Here is a 16669-nt window from a genome sequence, read left to right as displayed (position 1 = left end):
GGATTTTAGAACAACTAAATGGAGGACCAAGAAATCCACACATTGGTCCCTAGACTTCTTCCTACTGGCAGCACAGCCTTATTAGCAGGTCTACTCCCCCTGCCTCTCACCCACACCATAAGATTACCATATCACCCTCAAGGGATGGCGGGTCAACAGCAAGGGCCAAGTACTTGTGATATTTAGGCCCCACTTCAAAGCATTTAAGCATGTGCTGAACAGAAGCTGAATTTCAACAAAGGACTTAAACATGTGCTTGAAGTTAAGCATAGTGCTTAATAATGCTTTACTTAATCAGGGTGTAAACTGTGACAGGCTCAGCTTTAACTTTTGCAGGAATTTCATAAACTAACCTGGGATAACATGCATGTCAAAGTGTATTCTGGCCAAGTCTTCCAAAGCGCAATTAGCCAAAAATGTATGCTTTTGCACAATTGACGGTTAATGACATTTTCACGTATCTTTCTCTAGAAATGGAGATGACAATTTGGACTCTATAGCTTAGTTCTAAGCTTGTGTTTTTGTAGTTTTGAGTTAAGTTCATAACATTACCATACTGGATTTTACACAACTCCAGTGTGTCTCAGACAACTAACAATTAAAAATTCAGTAAGAACCACACACTGTACATGCACCAGCACATATTTTTCATCACTTGATTTTTTTGATCTGCCCAAACTTAGCAAAATTAATGTTGATCATTAAAAACCTGCCACTTACGAAATCTGAAATTTCAGAGTTCAATTCTTAGAAGTATGCTAAATGTGTTTTAAGCTTCATTAGTATTTATCTAATTCCAAAGCCTCCAGTTTTCAACAACAAAAAAAAGTCACATATGGGTTGCGGTTAACCCATGAGTCTATCCATGGAAACTATTCAGAAAGTTCTGAGCAAGTGAAAAGATAAACTTCCATCTAACAATGAAGCTTATTTATATATTTTACACACACACGCGCCATCCATTTGGGACATATTTCACACATGAAGATTATGGGGGAATATTTTTATTTAAATTTTTGTTTGCACTAGTATTTATAAAATTATCTAAAAATAGAGATAAAATAAAAGTTATAGAATTTAAGTTTAACTCTATTGAGCTTCTGGACTTTGGGAAATTTCAGCTGTGACTTGCACCCAGGAGAAAAAACAGAGAGGGCTTACGTTTTGCAGAACTTCCTTCCAAAATACAATATTGTGTACTTTAGTGAACATTGAAGTATATTTTTGGCATACTAGTCAATACTCTGGTAAGTAAACAGTATGCAAAAAAACAAGCTCTCTTGCACAATCCACATGCATATGTATACAAGTTTGTGTATTCCATTTATTTGTTTATAACATAAAATGTCTGAAGTTTTCTGTTCCAAATTGTTTCATGTTTCCCAACATTAGTAAGTCAATTTCTTTGTACTGAATAATGTTGTTTCTGTATACTATTAAGTTACTATTAGTTCATGCTCAACTGTCCAGTGCTGTTCTCCTTGAACACAGTATATATAATTTTTTCTTAATAATTAAGTGGTCTCACTTACTTTGAAGGTTTCAGAGTAGCAGCCGTATTAGTCTGTATTCACAAAAATAAAATGAGTACTTGTGGCACCTTAGAGAATAACAAATTTATTTGAGCATAAGCTTTCGTAAGCTACAGCTCACTTCATCGGATGCATTTGGTCATGCATCCGATGATGAAGTGAGCTGTAGCTCACGAAAGCTTATGCTCAAATAAATTTGTTAGTCTCTAAGGTGCCACAAGTACTCATTTTATTTTTACTCTGAAGGGTCATTCATCCATTTTAATATTTGATAGTTGTGTAAAAGTGGGTAAAGTCTATTTTTTAAACACCATCACACTTTGTAGTCCCATTTGTAACAATGGGAGCATCCCACAAAAGGAAGATTTGCATCAGTGTAAGTCCTAGTTATTTCATTCTGCTAAAAAACAAAAGTTAGGCAATACTGTTATGAAGGAAAAAGCTTTGATAAGAATGACAAGGAGAATTACCTGGCTCAGGGTTGGTATAATTTATGTTCGAAGCTGTTATGAGTTTAAATTATTTGAAAATGGAAATAGTATCTGGTTGCCAAATATTTCCATTTCAGCTACACAGTGTAAAACTTATCCTGTGCATATTTCATATATAAAATATACCTTTGTAGCAAACATAAAAATACATAATTATTCCGTACATGATCTTTTTAAGTTTCTTTCTTGGTATATCGTGACAGGAACTGAGTTCTAACAAAGTTAATCAGCTTGGTCTCTGTGAAGAATATAGTGATAAGTGTTGCTGCGAAGCACAGAGCTCCCACAGTGATGTGAATCAGCCTTGTCAGCCAGCCTTTATCACAGCACAAGAATACCTACAAAGAAAACAAAGTAAGCAAGCAGTTGTAGAAAGATTACTGATAGAGAGGTGGATGCTCTACATCGATGACAAGTAGGCTCTAATACTTCTCTTGACCACAATACCAGTACTACTGAGGTGGTCACCTGGCTGCCAGTCTCAGGCAAGGCAATCAGATAGATTTGGCTAGCATAATTTGAACTTACAAAATATTATAGCCAATAATGGCCCTATTAATATTTTTAGAATACAATTTCTATGAAAAACAAAAACATTTGATATATACCTGATCATTGTAGAAGTTATACGCCATCATATAGCATTCAATATGCACACATGAAATTAATTGATACACTTAGGAAAACTATTTTCTTGTTATGTGTGTTAAGATTAAGGCTACACATTCCTTCATTTTTGCAACCATATATCCACCTATGTTTAAAAAATGGACATATTAGAAATCTGGGGAAAAATGGTTACCTACTTTTTGTTAACTGTTATTCTTCGAGATGTGTTGCTCATGTCAATTCCATTCTAGCTGTGTGCGTGCCCACATGCACAGCCATTGGAGATTTTTGCCTTCGCAGTATCCATAGGGTTGGCAGTGATACCCTCTTGAGTGCTGCGCTCATGTGTTGGCACATCAGGTGCCACCAGCCCTATGCCCTCTCAGTTCCTTCTTGCTGACAACTCCGACAGAGGGGCAGGAGGGTGGGTAATGGAATGGACATGAGCAACACAATCTCAAAGAACACCAGATATGAAAGGTGGATAGGTAACCATTTTTTCTTCTAGTGCTTGCTCATGTCGACTCCATTCTAGGTGACTCACAAGCAGTATCTATGGAGGTGGACTCAGAGTTCATGGTCGTACAGCTTGCAATACTGGTCCACCAAAGGCAGCATTGTAACAGTAGCAGATATAGGCACTAATCCAAGATGAGATTCTCTGGGTCAACACTGGACAACCTTTCATCCTGTCAGCCACTGCGACAAATAACTGTGGCGATTTATGAAAAGACTTGGTCCTCTCAATGTAGAAAAAACTAGTGCCCTTCTGATGTCCAGAGTGCAACCTGTGCTTCCTCCTCTGACTTATGAGGTTTAGGGAAGACGACAGGCAAGAATATATCCTGAGTCATATGAAACTGTGAAACAACCTTGCATTGGAAGGCCAGATGTGGTCACAGTTGAACCTGGTCATTGTAAACACTGTGTAGGGTGGCTCCAAGGTAAGTGCCCTAATCTCAGAGACCCTGTGGGCAGATATTATTACCACCAAGAAAGCGACCTTTCAGGAGAGGAGGGAGCTCCCGTGGTCCGCAACAGCACAAGATTTAGGTCCCACAGAGGAATAGGGTCTCTGGTGCGAGGGCCCTTGAGGACCTTGGCAGTCATGTCATGGGCAAAAACCGACCTGCTCTTGATTGGAGGATGAAAGGCAGAAATATCGGCCAAGTGGTCCTTAATAGATGAAAGAGAGAGACCCTAGAGTTTGAAATGCAGGAGGTAATCCAGGATTAACTGCAGTGAGGCCCTCTCGGGGTCGAATACCTTTATCTGAAGTCCAGCATGTAAACCGTTTCCATTTGGCCACGTAGGTTGCTCTGGTAGAGGGCTTTCTGCTACCCAGCAGAACCTGTTGGACACCGGCCGAGCACAGCTGCTCATCTGTATTCAACCATGTAGCATCCAGGCATTCAGGTGCAGCGCCATCAGGTTCAGCTGCAATAGTCTGCCATGGTTCTGAGACAACAGGGCCGGCTGGAGCAGTAGCTGTAACAGGGCAGCCACCGAGAGGTCCAGCAACGTGCCAAACCAGTGCTGGTGCGGCCAAGATGACACTGTCAGGATTACCTTCCCTCTGTCCTGCTTGATCTTCATGAGGTTAACTAGAGATCTTCTAGATTAACGGTACTGAAGGGAAGGTGTACTTCAGAGCCCCCGAAAGCAGGAAAGTGTCTGACAGGGAGCCTCTGTCAGTCCCCCGAATCGAACAGAAAATGAGACTTTCTATTGTGCCTGGATGCAAACAAGTCCACCTGGGGAGTCTCCCACCTTTGGAAAATTATGCTGACTATCTCCGGAGAGAGCAACCACACGTGGCAAGATGAGAAGGTCCTGCTGAGGCGATCTGCCAAAGTATTTCTCATCCCAGGGAGGTGTGTGGCCATGAGATGAATGACAGGCTGAACAAATGTTCCAGACCCTGAGGGCTTCTTGGCAAAGAGCTGAGGACCAGGCTCCACCTTGCTTGTTGATATAGAACATAGCTGAAGTATTGCCCGTCAGGACTTGAACCATCCTGCCTTTTATATGAGGCAGAAAATATTGACAGGCCAAACGTACCGCTCTGAGCTCCCTGACATTTATATGTAAAGAGCGATCGCAACTTGACCAATGATCTTGCATACCATGAATGCCCAGATGGGCTCCCCACCCCAGATCCAAACCAGGATAACTGATGGGGCCACAAAGGGGACTCTCTCCAACACCGATGCGGGGTACAACCACCAGCAAGTGACAACAATATGTGGTCCAGAACCTTGACTACCTGGTCTATGTTGTGCCTGAGGACATAGACCGATGCCAGCCATGCCTGTAGGGGCCTGGGATGGAGCCGTGCATGCCAGACCACATAAGTGCAATCTGCCACATGTGCCAACAGCCTCAAGTATGAGAGAGCGGTGGTGAGAGAGTGGTCTTGCATATATGAGATTAGGTTTGACATAGCACAGAATCAGGCTTCAGGGAGGAAGGCCGTGGCCCGAGTAGGGTCAAGGCTCACTCCTATGAACATTATGCGCTGCACCAGAACTAATATCAATTTTTTTTCTCATTTATCAATAGACCTAGATTGTGATATGTGGTGCCGCCACACCTGATGCTGAGACCAGCCCTTGATCAGCCAGACATTGAGGCATGGGTAAATTTGAACACCACACCACCTCAGGTAAGCGGCTACTGGCTCCATGCACTTTGTAAATATTCTCCGGGCTGATGAGAGACCAAAGGGCTGTGCCGTGAATTGGAGATGGCGCTGGCCCAACACAAAACAGAGGAACTGTCTGTGTCCTGGGAAAATGGAAGTGTGTGTCATTCAAGTCGAGGGCAGTATACCCGGATCCAGGGAAGTGATGATGGAGGCCACGGAGGGCATGTGAAATTTCAACTTTTTGAGATGTTTGTTGCTTGATGCTTGTTGAGGTGCGGCAGGTCCAGGATGAGTCTTGGGCCCCCTTTTGCTTTCAGGATTAGGAAATATTGGGAGTAGAATCCTTTTCCCTTCATATCCCGAGGGACCTCCTCAACCAGTCCCAACATTAGGAGGTTTTCCCACCCCCGAGCGAGGAGTTGCTCATGAGAAGGGCCCCTAAAGAGAGACAGAGAAGGGAGGTGGGGGAGCAGTCGAGAACTGTAGGATATGGCCAAGGATATTGTGTTGAGCATCCAACAGTCAGATGCCACTCGTGACCATGTCAACCGAAAGGGGAACACGCAGTTGAGGAAAGAACAGGAGGGTAAATCCAGGTACTTGATTGGGGAACTGTACTAGGTCGCACCTTCAAAACGCCCGTCTTTGGGCCCCGGGTGTTTCAAAGGTCCGGGTTGAGTCGGGTTGAGCCTGGGTGATAGAGATCTGTGCTAAGGTGATCGTAGGTGGGAGGCTGGCTGGTACCAGGAGCGTGGGGACCTGTGTGTCGGTTCCGGTGATCTGTGTCTTATGGAAGGAGAGTGCGGCACCAGGGACCTGTGCCTTCTAGCCAGAGACTGATGTCCTGGGCTGTGGGGACAGGGGTGAATGCCTGTGATTCAGGGACCAAAGGTGCTCCCCTACCCTTTGGGGTGGTTCCATGATTGGCTTGTCATTGGGCTGTAGGGCCTTAGTCACTGCCAGCACCTAGCGTGGCATTTGAGATACTAGTAGGCCCACCAGGTCTTTAGCCACTTGGGCTGTCTCAGGCGATGAAGGTCCCCTAGAAGTCAGGATCCTCTACCGCTCCAGAGAGTCAGATCCTTGGCTCGGCTAGGGGGTCCAACCGTAGCATGTAGCTCTGGGGCAGGCACGTGGCCTGAACTAGGTCCTTTGCCCAGAGCCCCCTTCCCCTCCTTGGACAGTGCCAGGGAGCCCTTTTTCTTTGGACACTTCTTGGGCACCGGCGAGGGGGCAAATCAGTGCTGGGAGGATCCCAATGCCAGCAGGGCCGTCACACCAATGTCAAGGTGCTAGGAGTGAAATCCAGTGGGGAGGGCTCCGACGTCAGGCACAGCATGGTCTCCATTAGGAGGGCTCTCAAGCAGATGTCCTTCTCCTTTTGGGTTCTGGGATGAAAGTTTTTGCAAATCCTGCACTTCTTTATATGTGCTTCCCCCAAGCACTTCAAACAGCTGCTGGGAGGATCACTGAGAGGCATCGGCCTGTTGCACGATGAACACAGCTTAAAGCCTGGAGAACAGAGCATAACCCACTCCAGGGTGAAGTTCCAGCCAGGACTCTAACCACTAAACACTTGTTTAAAGTGTACCTACAAACTATATAGAAAGGGAATAACAATGGGCTGTTAAGAACTGCTAACACTCTTGCTGTGCAAGACAAGGTGATCCGACCAACCTTCATGGCCGGTAAGAAAGAACAGAGGGCATAGGGCTGGCGGCACCTGATATACCAATGCATGAGCGCAGCACTCAAGGGGGCACCAGAGCTGACCCTGCAGTTGGTAAAAATCTCTGATGACCGTGTACATGGGCATGCACATACCTAGAACGTAATCGACATGAGCAAGCACTCGAAGAAGAATCTCCCTTTCCAATATAAACTCCAATATAGTTTCTACCCCTCAGAGCCATGGGATATTCGACTTAATTCATGTAATCATTGCCACAGAAAATCTGCAGCTGGTGCAGGACTGAACCTTGCCCATCTTCTACCCTAGGTAGGTGTGAATGGGGGAGGAATGTCACATACTGGTGAGGGAGTGCCGGGGCAGGGGCAAAAAAGAGGGAATATTTTTGTGGCAAGTTTTTTTTTTTATTGATTGCTGTTTGAAGCTGTTGGGAGATTGGAGATATTGAAATAAGATCCATGAAGACTGATTAGTAAGCAGAGAACAGATGGTATGATTCATTAATCTATCAGACCCCTGCCACGTGGCATTGATAGATATTCTGTACAAACACAGGTGTACATACACACCATTATGTATGGTAATACCCAAGTGATAAATTGCATTTATCATCATGCGCCTTTGTCTCATATACGTATATACAATATAATCAGCCTTGCAAAATTGTAACATTTTATTAGCCTATGCTCATACTCTACTTGCATGTCCTTTAGTTTTTTTATTATCAGAATCTCACTAATTATATTTTCTAATTACTTGATATGAGCAAACTTTTACAAGAATGATAGTGAAATCTGAGAAACACTCACCTCTGAAAAAACAGTGACTACTCCACTTATAATATAAACAAAAATTAGTGATGGCGAGAGTAGCAGCCCTTTCAAAGGTCTGTAAGAGCTCTCTTTGAAGTAATTGTAGATATAGTGAATGCTGTGTGCTATTCGAATACTCATATTGAAGCAGTTTGCAAGGATAAAGCCTACACTGCCTTGCCACTGAGTCAAGAAATAAGATACGCACAAGAATGTGAAGGACAAGGCCAGCATAACAAAATTGAACCTAAAGGAAAAAAAGAGAAACAAGTTAAGCAATGTTTCAGAGTAGCAGCTGTGTTAGTCTGTATTCGCAAAAAGAAAAGGAGTACTTGAGGCACCTTAGAGACATCAGATGAAGTGAGCTGTAGCTCATGCAAGCTTACGCTCTAATAAATTTGTTAGTCTGAGTTAAGCAATGTATGCAGTGAAAATATTTATCCATTAACACCCATGTCAGCAAGAGTCCCACAATTTTTTTCCCCTAAAAGAAGAAACCAAATTATGGTTAATTTTGAACATAAACAGTAGGGTAGGGGTCAAATTAAGAGGTGTTCATAAAAGAGGCTCACTGAAGCGTGTGGAGAAAAACAAAGGAGGAGCCACATTAAGTGTGAGATTTTTATTTTTAATAGTGAACCATACATTTCCAATTTCTCTTACCAGATTTGACAGACTAATTAAGGTGGCAAAATCCGAAGATTTCTACCCTATATTAAAAATTCTTAAACAAGAAGGCACATTCGTAAACTTCTGTAAACCTTGGTTAAAAATTTTACTTCACTTACAAATCAGCACTTTGAAAAGATCATGCAAGTCAGCTGATTCAGTCTAAAATCTCTCTCGGTATATGAAAAGCAAGAGTTCAAAAGTCTTGTAACAGGGAGTTGTTGCACACTGCTGAATAAAGGCCTGTTGCTAGTTTTAGTAAGGCCAGCAGTGTGTTAGCCTTTATAAATAGAGAGGGTGAAGGAAGTTGGGAGATGAAGCCCACCTCCTAACAGAACAGAACAAGATTCTGATTTAAAAAAACAAAGCCAGATGGTCATTAAAACTTTATATATAACTGGATAGTTATAGCCTACTTAATTTCTGAGATTATATAGTTTTTTAAAATAACCAATTTTGGGAAAGGGCTATAGTCTAAATAAAAACACTTTTGGCAAGCAATATTAATCTATTTTAATTTGAACTAAAGTGCAGTAGTAATTTTTAATATGGCACAGTTCAATATTTTATATTATACACACCACTCTCTGCATGTGTGTAACATCTACTAATTTTCAGCAAGCACTTATGCATTGGAACAGTCTCCCGGATTGCTGGACATGTGGTTACTCCAACATGAAGTATACGTGCAATCAGTGTGCAGAGAGCTATACCAACCATTTTGCCCCTACAGAAACTTAGATGAAAATTCACTTCACTTGATCCAACTTCTATTTCTTTATAGTATCCATAGAAAAATATCCAGTTGACACATGATCATCCTGAATTGCAACAAGTTCGTTAGTTCAAAGTCACACCCAGAAAGACAGCTAAAATAGATGTGAACTAATTCAGGAAAATAGGGATTAATTCAACATTACAGCCCTAGTCTAAAAGACTACAGTGAATAACTTCAAGGCAGCATTAGTACAGCTGATAATGTCAAGTTCTGCTGTCTTCCATTAGATGAGCACTCTGCAGCTGTTGTATTTCCCAATTAAGCACAGATCACGAATCTGCAGCTTTAAAATGCACATTGTACATCTGACAAAAACTGCAAAATTTAAAATGAGATGCAATTAATATAGCACTTTTTCAAATCAACAGAAAATTATTATACCGTGACAGCAATTATTCTGCCATAAGGTTGTGGTTAAAATGCAGTGTATGCTGCCATATTTTTGCCTAGATTGCCAAAGAGACATGATAGGCATACAGTCTCACTAAAGCAGATAATCATCACAAAATGTGTTAAAAGTTAGCTTTAAAAATCTAATAGCAGCAACGAATTTTAAAGTTTCAATTTTGGGGATTATTTTGATGAAGTGAAATAAAAAGTTCACAGTTGGAAAATTAAACTTTTAATTAAATTGACATTTAAAATGGATCAGTGGCTCAGACATTCAAACCTGTAAAGTCTGATCATTTAATCTAATAAAGACTTTGGTCAAAACAGTATACATGTTTAAAATATAATGTGAAAATTTTCTCCATGCCAAGTCACATGACATACAAACCTGTTTCCTCAAGGCAGGATGTTTGCCAATCCAAAAATAGTCTCATGAATATTCTTATATTACTACACTATTTTGGCAGTCCTCTTATATTGATAACCATGTCACTTTTAAACTCACCAATATGCCACAGAAATTGAGCTGATGGGGGTGGGGGATGGACCTAGATTTTTCCATGAAAGAGTCCTTTGACAAACTTTTGACAAAACTTGAAGTTCAATGAGTCTTACGTATATTATTTAACAAGACAGCTATTTCATGATGTATTATAAAAACCCTGAACCTAATTAACTGATATACTGCCTAATACACCGTCTTCTGTGCTGCCAAATATTTATGTTCACTTGTCTAGAATTAATAAGATAAGACATGCTGTACAATACAGTATTTAGTGCTTATATATTTTTCTTTAAAGGAGAGTCAAATCTATAATTGAGATTGGCAAATGCTTTATAGTCAAACCCTCTCCTTGAAAAAGTTTGGAACCAAACATTTTTTTCTAGTGCCACTTAACAGTGACCAAAGCTGGTAGTCATAAGTATTATGCATCAACCCTTCTCCCAGTCAACAAAAACAGCCTCTGCTGCACATCAGCACAGATTTCAGAAAAATAGGAAATAATTAGCTATTAAAATAGTCAACGAAATATAAGAAGATATAGACAGGAATTTCATTCATTCAGAAAAATACCTGAGATGGAATATTTTTATAACTGAAATTTTTAAATGAGATTACTAAAGCAATATACTTTATAATAAAAAATTATTGCTATTATTGGAAGATACTTTTAAAACTACTCAATGTGCACATGTATGGAAACTAAGGTTTAGGATTTTTCCCCCCCCTCAAATATTTTCTTCCATTTCATACTTAGACTAGATATGTATTCTGTGTATATAATGTCCAAACTTGTATGTGCCCAAGATTATCCATCTAATCTATATTTAGACTGCTAAATAAGTAGCCTGTTTTTCAGCAGTGCTGAGGAGCTATGGACACCCTTTAACCTCAAAGGGAAGAGTGGGTGCTGGCTGCAAAGCGTAAATCAAGTCACTTACTGAAACACCTACATATGGATTTAGGTGTGTAATCTTAGGAACCAGAGTCTGAACATTTTGATCATATTTATATTAGTTGAGAATGTATCACTGCTTTAGAACTGGCACTGAAAATGTGAAAATCAAAACTGAAGCTTAAGTGGTGAAACAATAGTGTGTAAAAAGGCACTTGAATTTCCAAAGTGTTTTTCCTGCCCTCCCCCCCCTTAAGCCTTCCCTCTAGGTACAGATGCACTGTAGACTGACAGAGTCGCACCTGCAGCAAATTTGTTTTTCAGGAACACTTTAGGGGCTATTAATGGATCCACAAGCCTTCTTGCCTACCTGTCTACCTCCTCTTTGCACATAGAAGCAAATGCAAAACATTCTGTTACTCCATTGACGGCAAGTAGGAGGACATATAAAGAATAGCAGCGCAGGAGACCGGGACCTAAAAAACAACAATAAAATAATAAATGAACCAATATTCTTATAATGAAGGCTCATGTATATACTTCTTATATCTCCTGGTGCTCAAAGATCAATCCCACAAATGTTTTCAATGATGATTTTACCATTACAGCTACTTTCAAGTTCAATCTTGAAGCTAAATTACACAGACATGTTCCTATAATACCATTACAAGACAATGAGTAGACTAAACAAAAAGCCAAGGACACCACTTGTAGCTCAGATCTTTTTTTCCCCATAGTCAAAAGGATATTTTAATAGTTGAGATTTCTTTAATAAAGAAGAAAGCTTGTTAAATCCAGCATTGACTATTGTAGAGGACTTGGGGAATAAGTCTGCGGCCAATCCTCAAGATGTAGAAGCAAGGGAGAAGATATGTACTCCAGCCAAGATATATTGTCATAAGAAACAGATAGAAACTGTGCTAACTGGGAGTTACATGAATATTTTTAATGGGACATAGGTGATTTATAAAGGAGTTAAAATTCTACACCCTGTTTTGGAAACTGGTTTAATGTCCTTTAAAAAAAGAAAGATTCCCATGTGAACTCGTAAAGGTGAGAAAATTACAAAATTGCAGCTAAATTTCAGTTTGCTTTGGTAGCAAAAAATGAATATTGGCAAATGAATTCATATCCCAGAAACAGACTTAATTGATCAGGGTTATTACACTGTGCACTATCCCTCTGTCTCAGTTCTCAGGAGTAATTTCCTGAGCAGCCACTGTACAGCACATTTCTTTGAGGTGAAGACAAAGTCTTCAACTCTATGCAGATGCACATACAGGCAATCAAAGTCAGGCTACAAGCACGCGAGAAAAAAGGTAAATGAAATAATTTAACACAACTGACAGATACTCAAGGAAAATCAGGGTAGATACAAATGCCAGCATGTCACATTTAGGAATTCACTTTGATAGGCCCCAATCCTGTGAATATACTTGAGAGTGACTTAACACATACGAGTAGTCCTCCTGAAGTGAAGAGGCTAATACCTTAAGTACAGTTAATGTTTGATAGATTTGGCCCACAGTGAGTAACACCCGTTTTCATTTCCCCATAACTGACGATTTACATTTTAGAGGGGGAAATAGGATAGCAAGTGATGCAAGCAAGGGGATAGAAAATGCTCTCTTGATAAAAAAGGCTAACTGCTGCTATTCTATAACAACACACTTTCAGAAATTTCATTTTCCTGAAATTAATAAAAATCTAAGAGGATTAGTGATAAAATATGTACTCAGAACAGATGTATTGGCAACTGATGCATGTCATGTTTCTTTATTGCTAAAAATACTCTATAAAAACCAATGTGGGCTTCCAAACATGCATCTTAATCTGTCAAGAGTCCAAAGTTCTTGAGGAACAGGTGGTAATATTTAAGTGCTTATATTTATTGCTCACCTTCTTTGACTGTATTTTGCACCATACTATCAAATTGCAGATTAAGGGACAGCAGAAGCAACAGCAATTGTTACAAGCCTGTGTCCGACCTACCTCCTTAAAGATAAGCAAGGGTCTTCATGGAGCTACAATGTCTCTCAAATTAATTATCTTGAAATTAAATAAAGTAATTGCAACTTTCTTCCTGTTATTCAATTAGCGGTATTCAAAGGACAATGTTTCACACTATAAAGCTCCTATATATTCCATGTAATAAATTGTGTTGGAAGGTTTTCCATTTTCCTTGTAATTTTTCAGTATTAAAGATATAAGTGTTTGTCAGTCAGACTATTAATATCCCATTGTGGCACTATCAGTGTCTCCAGATTGAAGTGAAATGTCTCAGGAAGGCTGACCTTTTAACTGGAATTGCGCCCAGCCTCAACTGACAGATCAGCTACCTCCCAACTGAGAGAGATCAGCTAGGAATCAGGCGATTAGAAAACCTAACAGGTAGCTCAGCTGGGAAGAGATCTGCCAGGAGTGGGGAGGCTCTGGCAGTAAACCCATGGATAGGGTGGGGGAAGGAAAGTTACAGGAAGCAGGTTGACACCTGTATCAGGCACTGGAGCAGGGTGACTCTCAGGCAAGTGGCCAGTAGATAGGTAACACATAGGGAATGCATTGGCCCCTCCAGCAAATCCCAGATTAGGGGCAGGGACAGTTGGTGTGCTGATTTTGTGTTAGGTAGAAGAAAGCCAGGAGGAAAAGAACCTGTACCAGTCTCTAGGAGTAGTGTCAGTTCTTCTGGGCTATGAAGAAAAGCCAACAGCCTATAGAAATTATTTTCCAGTTGTACATTTTACCCTTTAACATGTAAAGCTGCACTGAAACTGTTAAATCTTAAACCCAAATCACCCCCAGTGATTAGTACTGAGACAGTGATTACTGTTTTGAATAATCTAACAGCTTTGAATAATACATATGATTGCACAGACCTGCATCATAATTTTATAGATTTACAAATAATAGTATGCTCAGTACAGAAGCAGTTTTCCAATAAATGTTTTTGCTAGTCTAAAAAAAAAAAAAAAGCCACACACAAGACGCAAACACACCCTTCTTTGTTTTGACAACAGCTCTGACACTTATCACAAGTCTCATAATACTTGGTGCTTTTTTCAACCTTTGGCTCGTGGAATCATGTAATGAAGCAAGCATCTCCGCTTTCCATGTTTAAAAATAAGTAAGTTTGTAGCCCTCATGGTTGCAAAGAAAGGCTTCATAACGTGACCCTAAAGATTCAGAAGCTGGAAAACCAATAAAAAGAACCCACAATAATTTTTTTGTTGGGACTGGGGAGGATTGACTCATGATTTTTGATCTCTTGGGGCTGGTAATACTGCATTATGGAAGAACCAAACGCACATTACCTTTTAAAGTAACTTTCAACCATGGGAAATCTTGAAAAAAATTATGTGATCACTAATTAAACTCTCCAGCAGATTAAAACTGAAGATAACTACTTATATATAAAGAGCTTGAATACTAAAGACCAAATTCTGGACTCAAATAGATAAAACTAACCCACAGGCCTCCATGGGACCTGGATACGTATGCACAAGGGAGGAATTTGGCTCTAAATCCCTGTCAAATGTGACTTGAAATGAAGGATAACAATAGGTTATCATTGAAACCTACAGCTGCACTGATGAACTGGACACACACAAAACTGTATATATCTGTAACACCATTCTCATAAAGATATCCATTATTATAAATATACCAGTTAATTGCTACATAAATCTGAAAATGCAACACATGGAACGCTCCCCTCCCAAAGGATTACCCTGCAAAAAGAATAAAATAGAACCCTACAAATTATTAGCTTCAAATGTGTCTAGAGCCAAATGTAATTACATAGTGCTTCTAAGCAATGGTCTATCTTTCATGGCAGTTCTCAATGGCTACCTGGCAAGTTGGTTCCCTAGTGCCGTTAAATTCTGAAATTAGGTGTGTATAACTGAACAAACGGATGTAGCAGATTATCCAAAGTGAGGTCAGTAAATGATACTGTAGACTGCAATGCAGAAACTCCGCAGGATTTTAAGTACTTCAGTTTCTCATGCACAAGCAGATAGAAGTGCTTTTCTACTTATCAGATAATTTTGCTCTTGACTGACAACGTGTGATTTGTAAAATAACTCAATAAATCTGCATCTTCTGTTCAGAAAGACTTCTAAAACTGGCAAAAAGTGATTAGTTACCTGATCCCGAACTGAGCATTGAACCTCCATAAATATCCAGAGCCAGTTGAGAATAGGCGTAGCCAAAAACTGTAATGCTCAGGCCAACCAGAAGCATGAGTTTTAACAGTGACTCTAACACTGCTGCAGCCATTGCGATATCATCCTAAGGAAAGAATTTTATGATCTACATGAATCAGAAGCTACAGAATTCTGCAGTTTATTTTCATGGACATTTTCACAAAGAATTACTTTTAAAAAAGAACAGCATTTTTCTACTGCTTTACAGAGATGGTAAAGGTTTCTTTAAGCTTTTAGAGTGGTAGCCGTGTTAGTCTGTATCAGAAAAAAACAAAAACAAAAACAAAAAAAATCCCTCACACCTTCTTGTCAACTGTTTGAAATGGGCCATCCTGATTATCACGACAAAAGTTTTTTTCCTCCTGCTGATAATAGCCCACCTTAATTAATTGGTCTCGCTACAGTTGGTATGGCAACACCCATTTTTTCCATGTTGTGTGTGTATAAAAAATACACACTACTACTATATTTCCTACTGTGTTTTCCACTGCATGTATCCGATGAAGTGGGTTTTAGCCCACGAAAGCTTATGCCCAAAAAAATGCGTTAGTCTAAGGTGCCACAATACTCCTCTTTTTTTTTTTTGTTAAGTTTTGAGTTATCTTTATACATTTTGTGTACAACATACACTTTCAATCTTGACATACTTGTCATCTACCTGGCATTTTATATGTTCAAAGCTCTGTACACTACATTAAGCCTCACTGAATTAGTGGTAAACTGAGAAGGGCAAAGTATTTTCCCAAGGCCACAGTGATTGAGCGGCAGAGGTAGGATTTTTACTGCTGTGCAGGAACACAGCATTTGCCATACCAGAACAGTCTGTTAACTCTAGGGTCCCTTCCGTAACAGTGGCCTATATTAGATAGATGACAGAAATGTGAAAATTTATAAGGCACTTGTCTAATTATACAATTCTGAACATGAGAAAATATACATTTGTTACCTCATGCACCAATCAACCAATGCCCTGAAGCAAGAGATTTTATTAACCCTGTTTTATCATGTGTACCAACAAGTACTACTGAAAATATCCAATTAAATTATTTGTAAATTCCAGAAGCTGAACTTCATATTTTATGAAGTATTTCTTACATAGACTTGCATCTATAATTTACTTCCCACTTCCCTTGTTGTATTGTTATTTACCACCATGAAAAGGCAGTACAAGGCAGTTTTTACTATGCACTTCATAATCTCAAATAGCTCAGTTATAGTCCCATCTGATTATTCTCTTTTCAAAACTGAAAAAAAAAAAAAACCTATTTTTTGTAGTGTAGTAAGTGGCAATACGACTATATAGTACTTGTTGAGTTCCATATATTTTCAAAGCATTGCACAAAGTAACTATGAGCATTTTTGTCAGTTAACCTAGAATAAGACAACCTAAATGGGGTGTGTGCAAATGAGTTGGGTAAGGTTTATGTAAAACTATTTCGCAGTGTATTA

At 39.8% G+C, this 16669-nt stretch overlaps 1 protein-coding gene across 1 annotated transcript in view; it reads right to left on the bottom strand.

Moving 5' to 3' along the window:
* Positions 1-988: 988 nt before the first annotated feature.
* Positions 989-16669, bottom strand: part of RFT1 (RFT1 homolog) — a 32533-nt gene continuing 16852 nt past the window's right edge. The window contains exons 10-13 of the mRNA XM_038408493.2: positions 15161-15305; positions 11386-11491; positions 7779-8028; positions 989-2361 (exon numbers count right to left, since the gene is read on the bottom strand). Of these exons, the coding sequence (XP_038264421.1) occupies positions 2197-2361; positions 7779-8028; positions 11386-11491; positions 15161-15305 (666 nt within the window). The 3' untranslated portion in view covers positions 989-2196. The remainder of the gene's footprint in view (positions 2362-7778; positions 8029-11385; positions 11492-15160; positions 15306-16669) is intronic.

This window comes from Dermochelys coriacea, chromosome 7, assembly GCF_009764565.3.
Source record: "Dermochelys coriacea isolate rDerCor1 chromosome 7, rDerCor1.pri.v4, whole genome shotgun sequence".
In the NCBI taxonomy this organism is placed as follows: Eukaryota; Metazoa; Chordata; order Testudines; family Dermochelyidae; genus Dermochelys; species Dermochelys coriacea.
The sequence above is the reverse complement of the archived record's forward strand: the minus strand, read 5'-3'. Positions and strand labels throughout refer to the sequence as shown.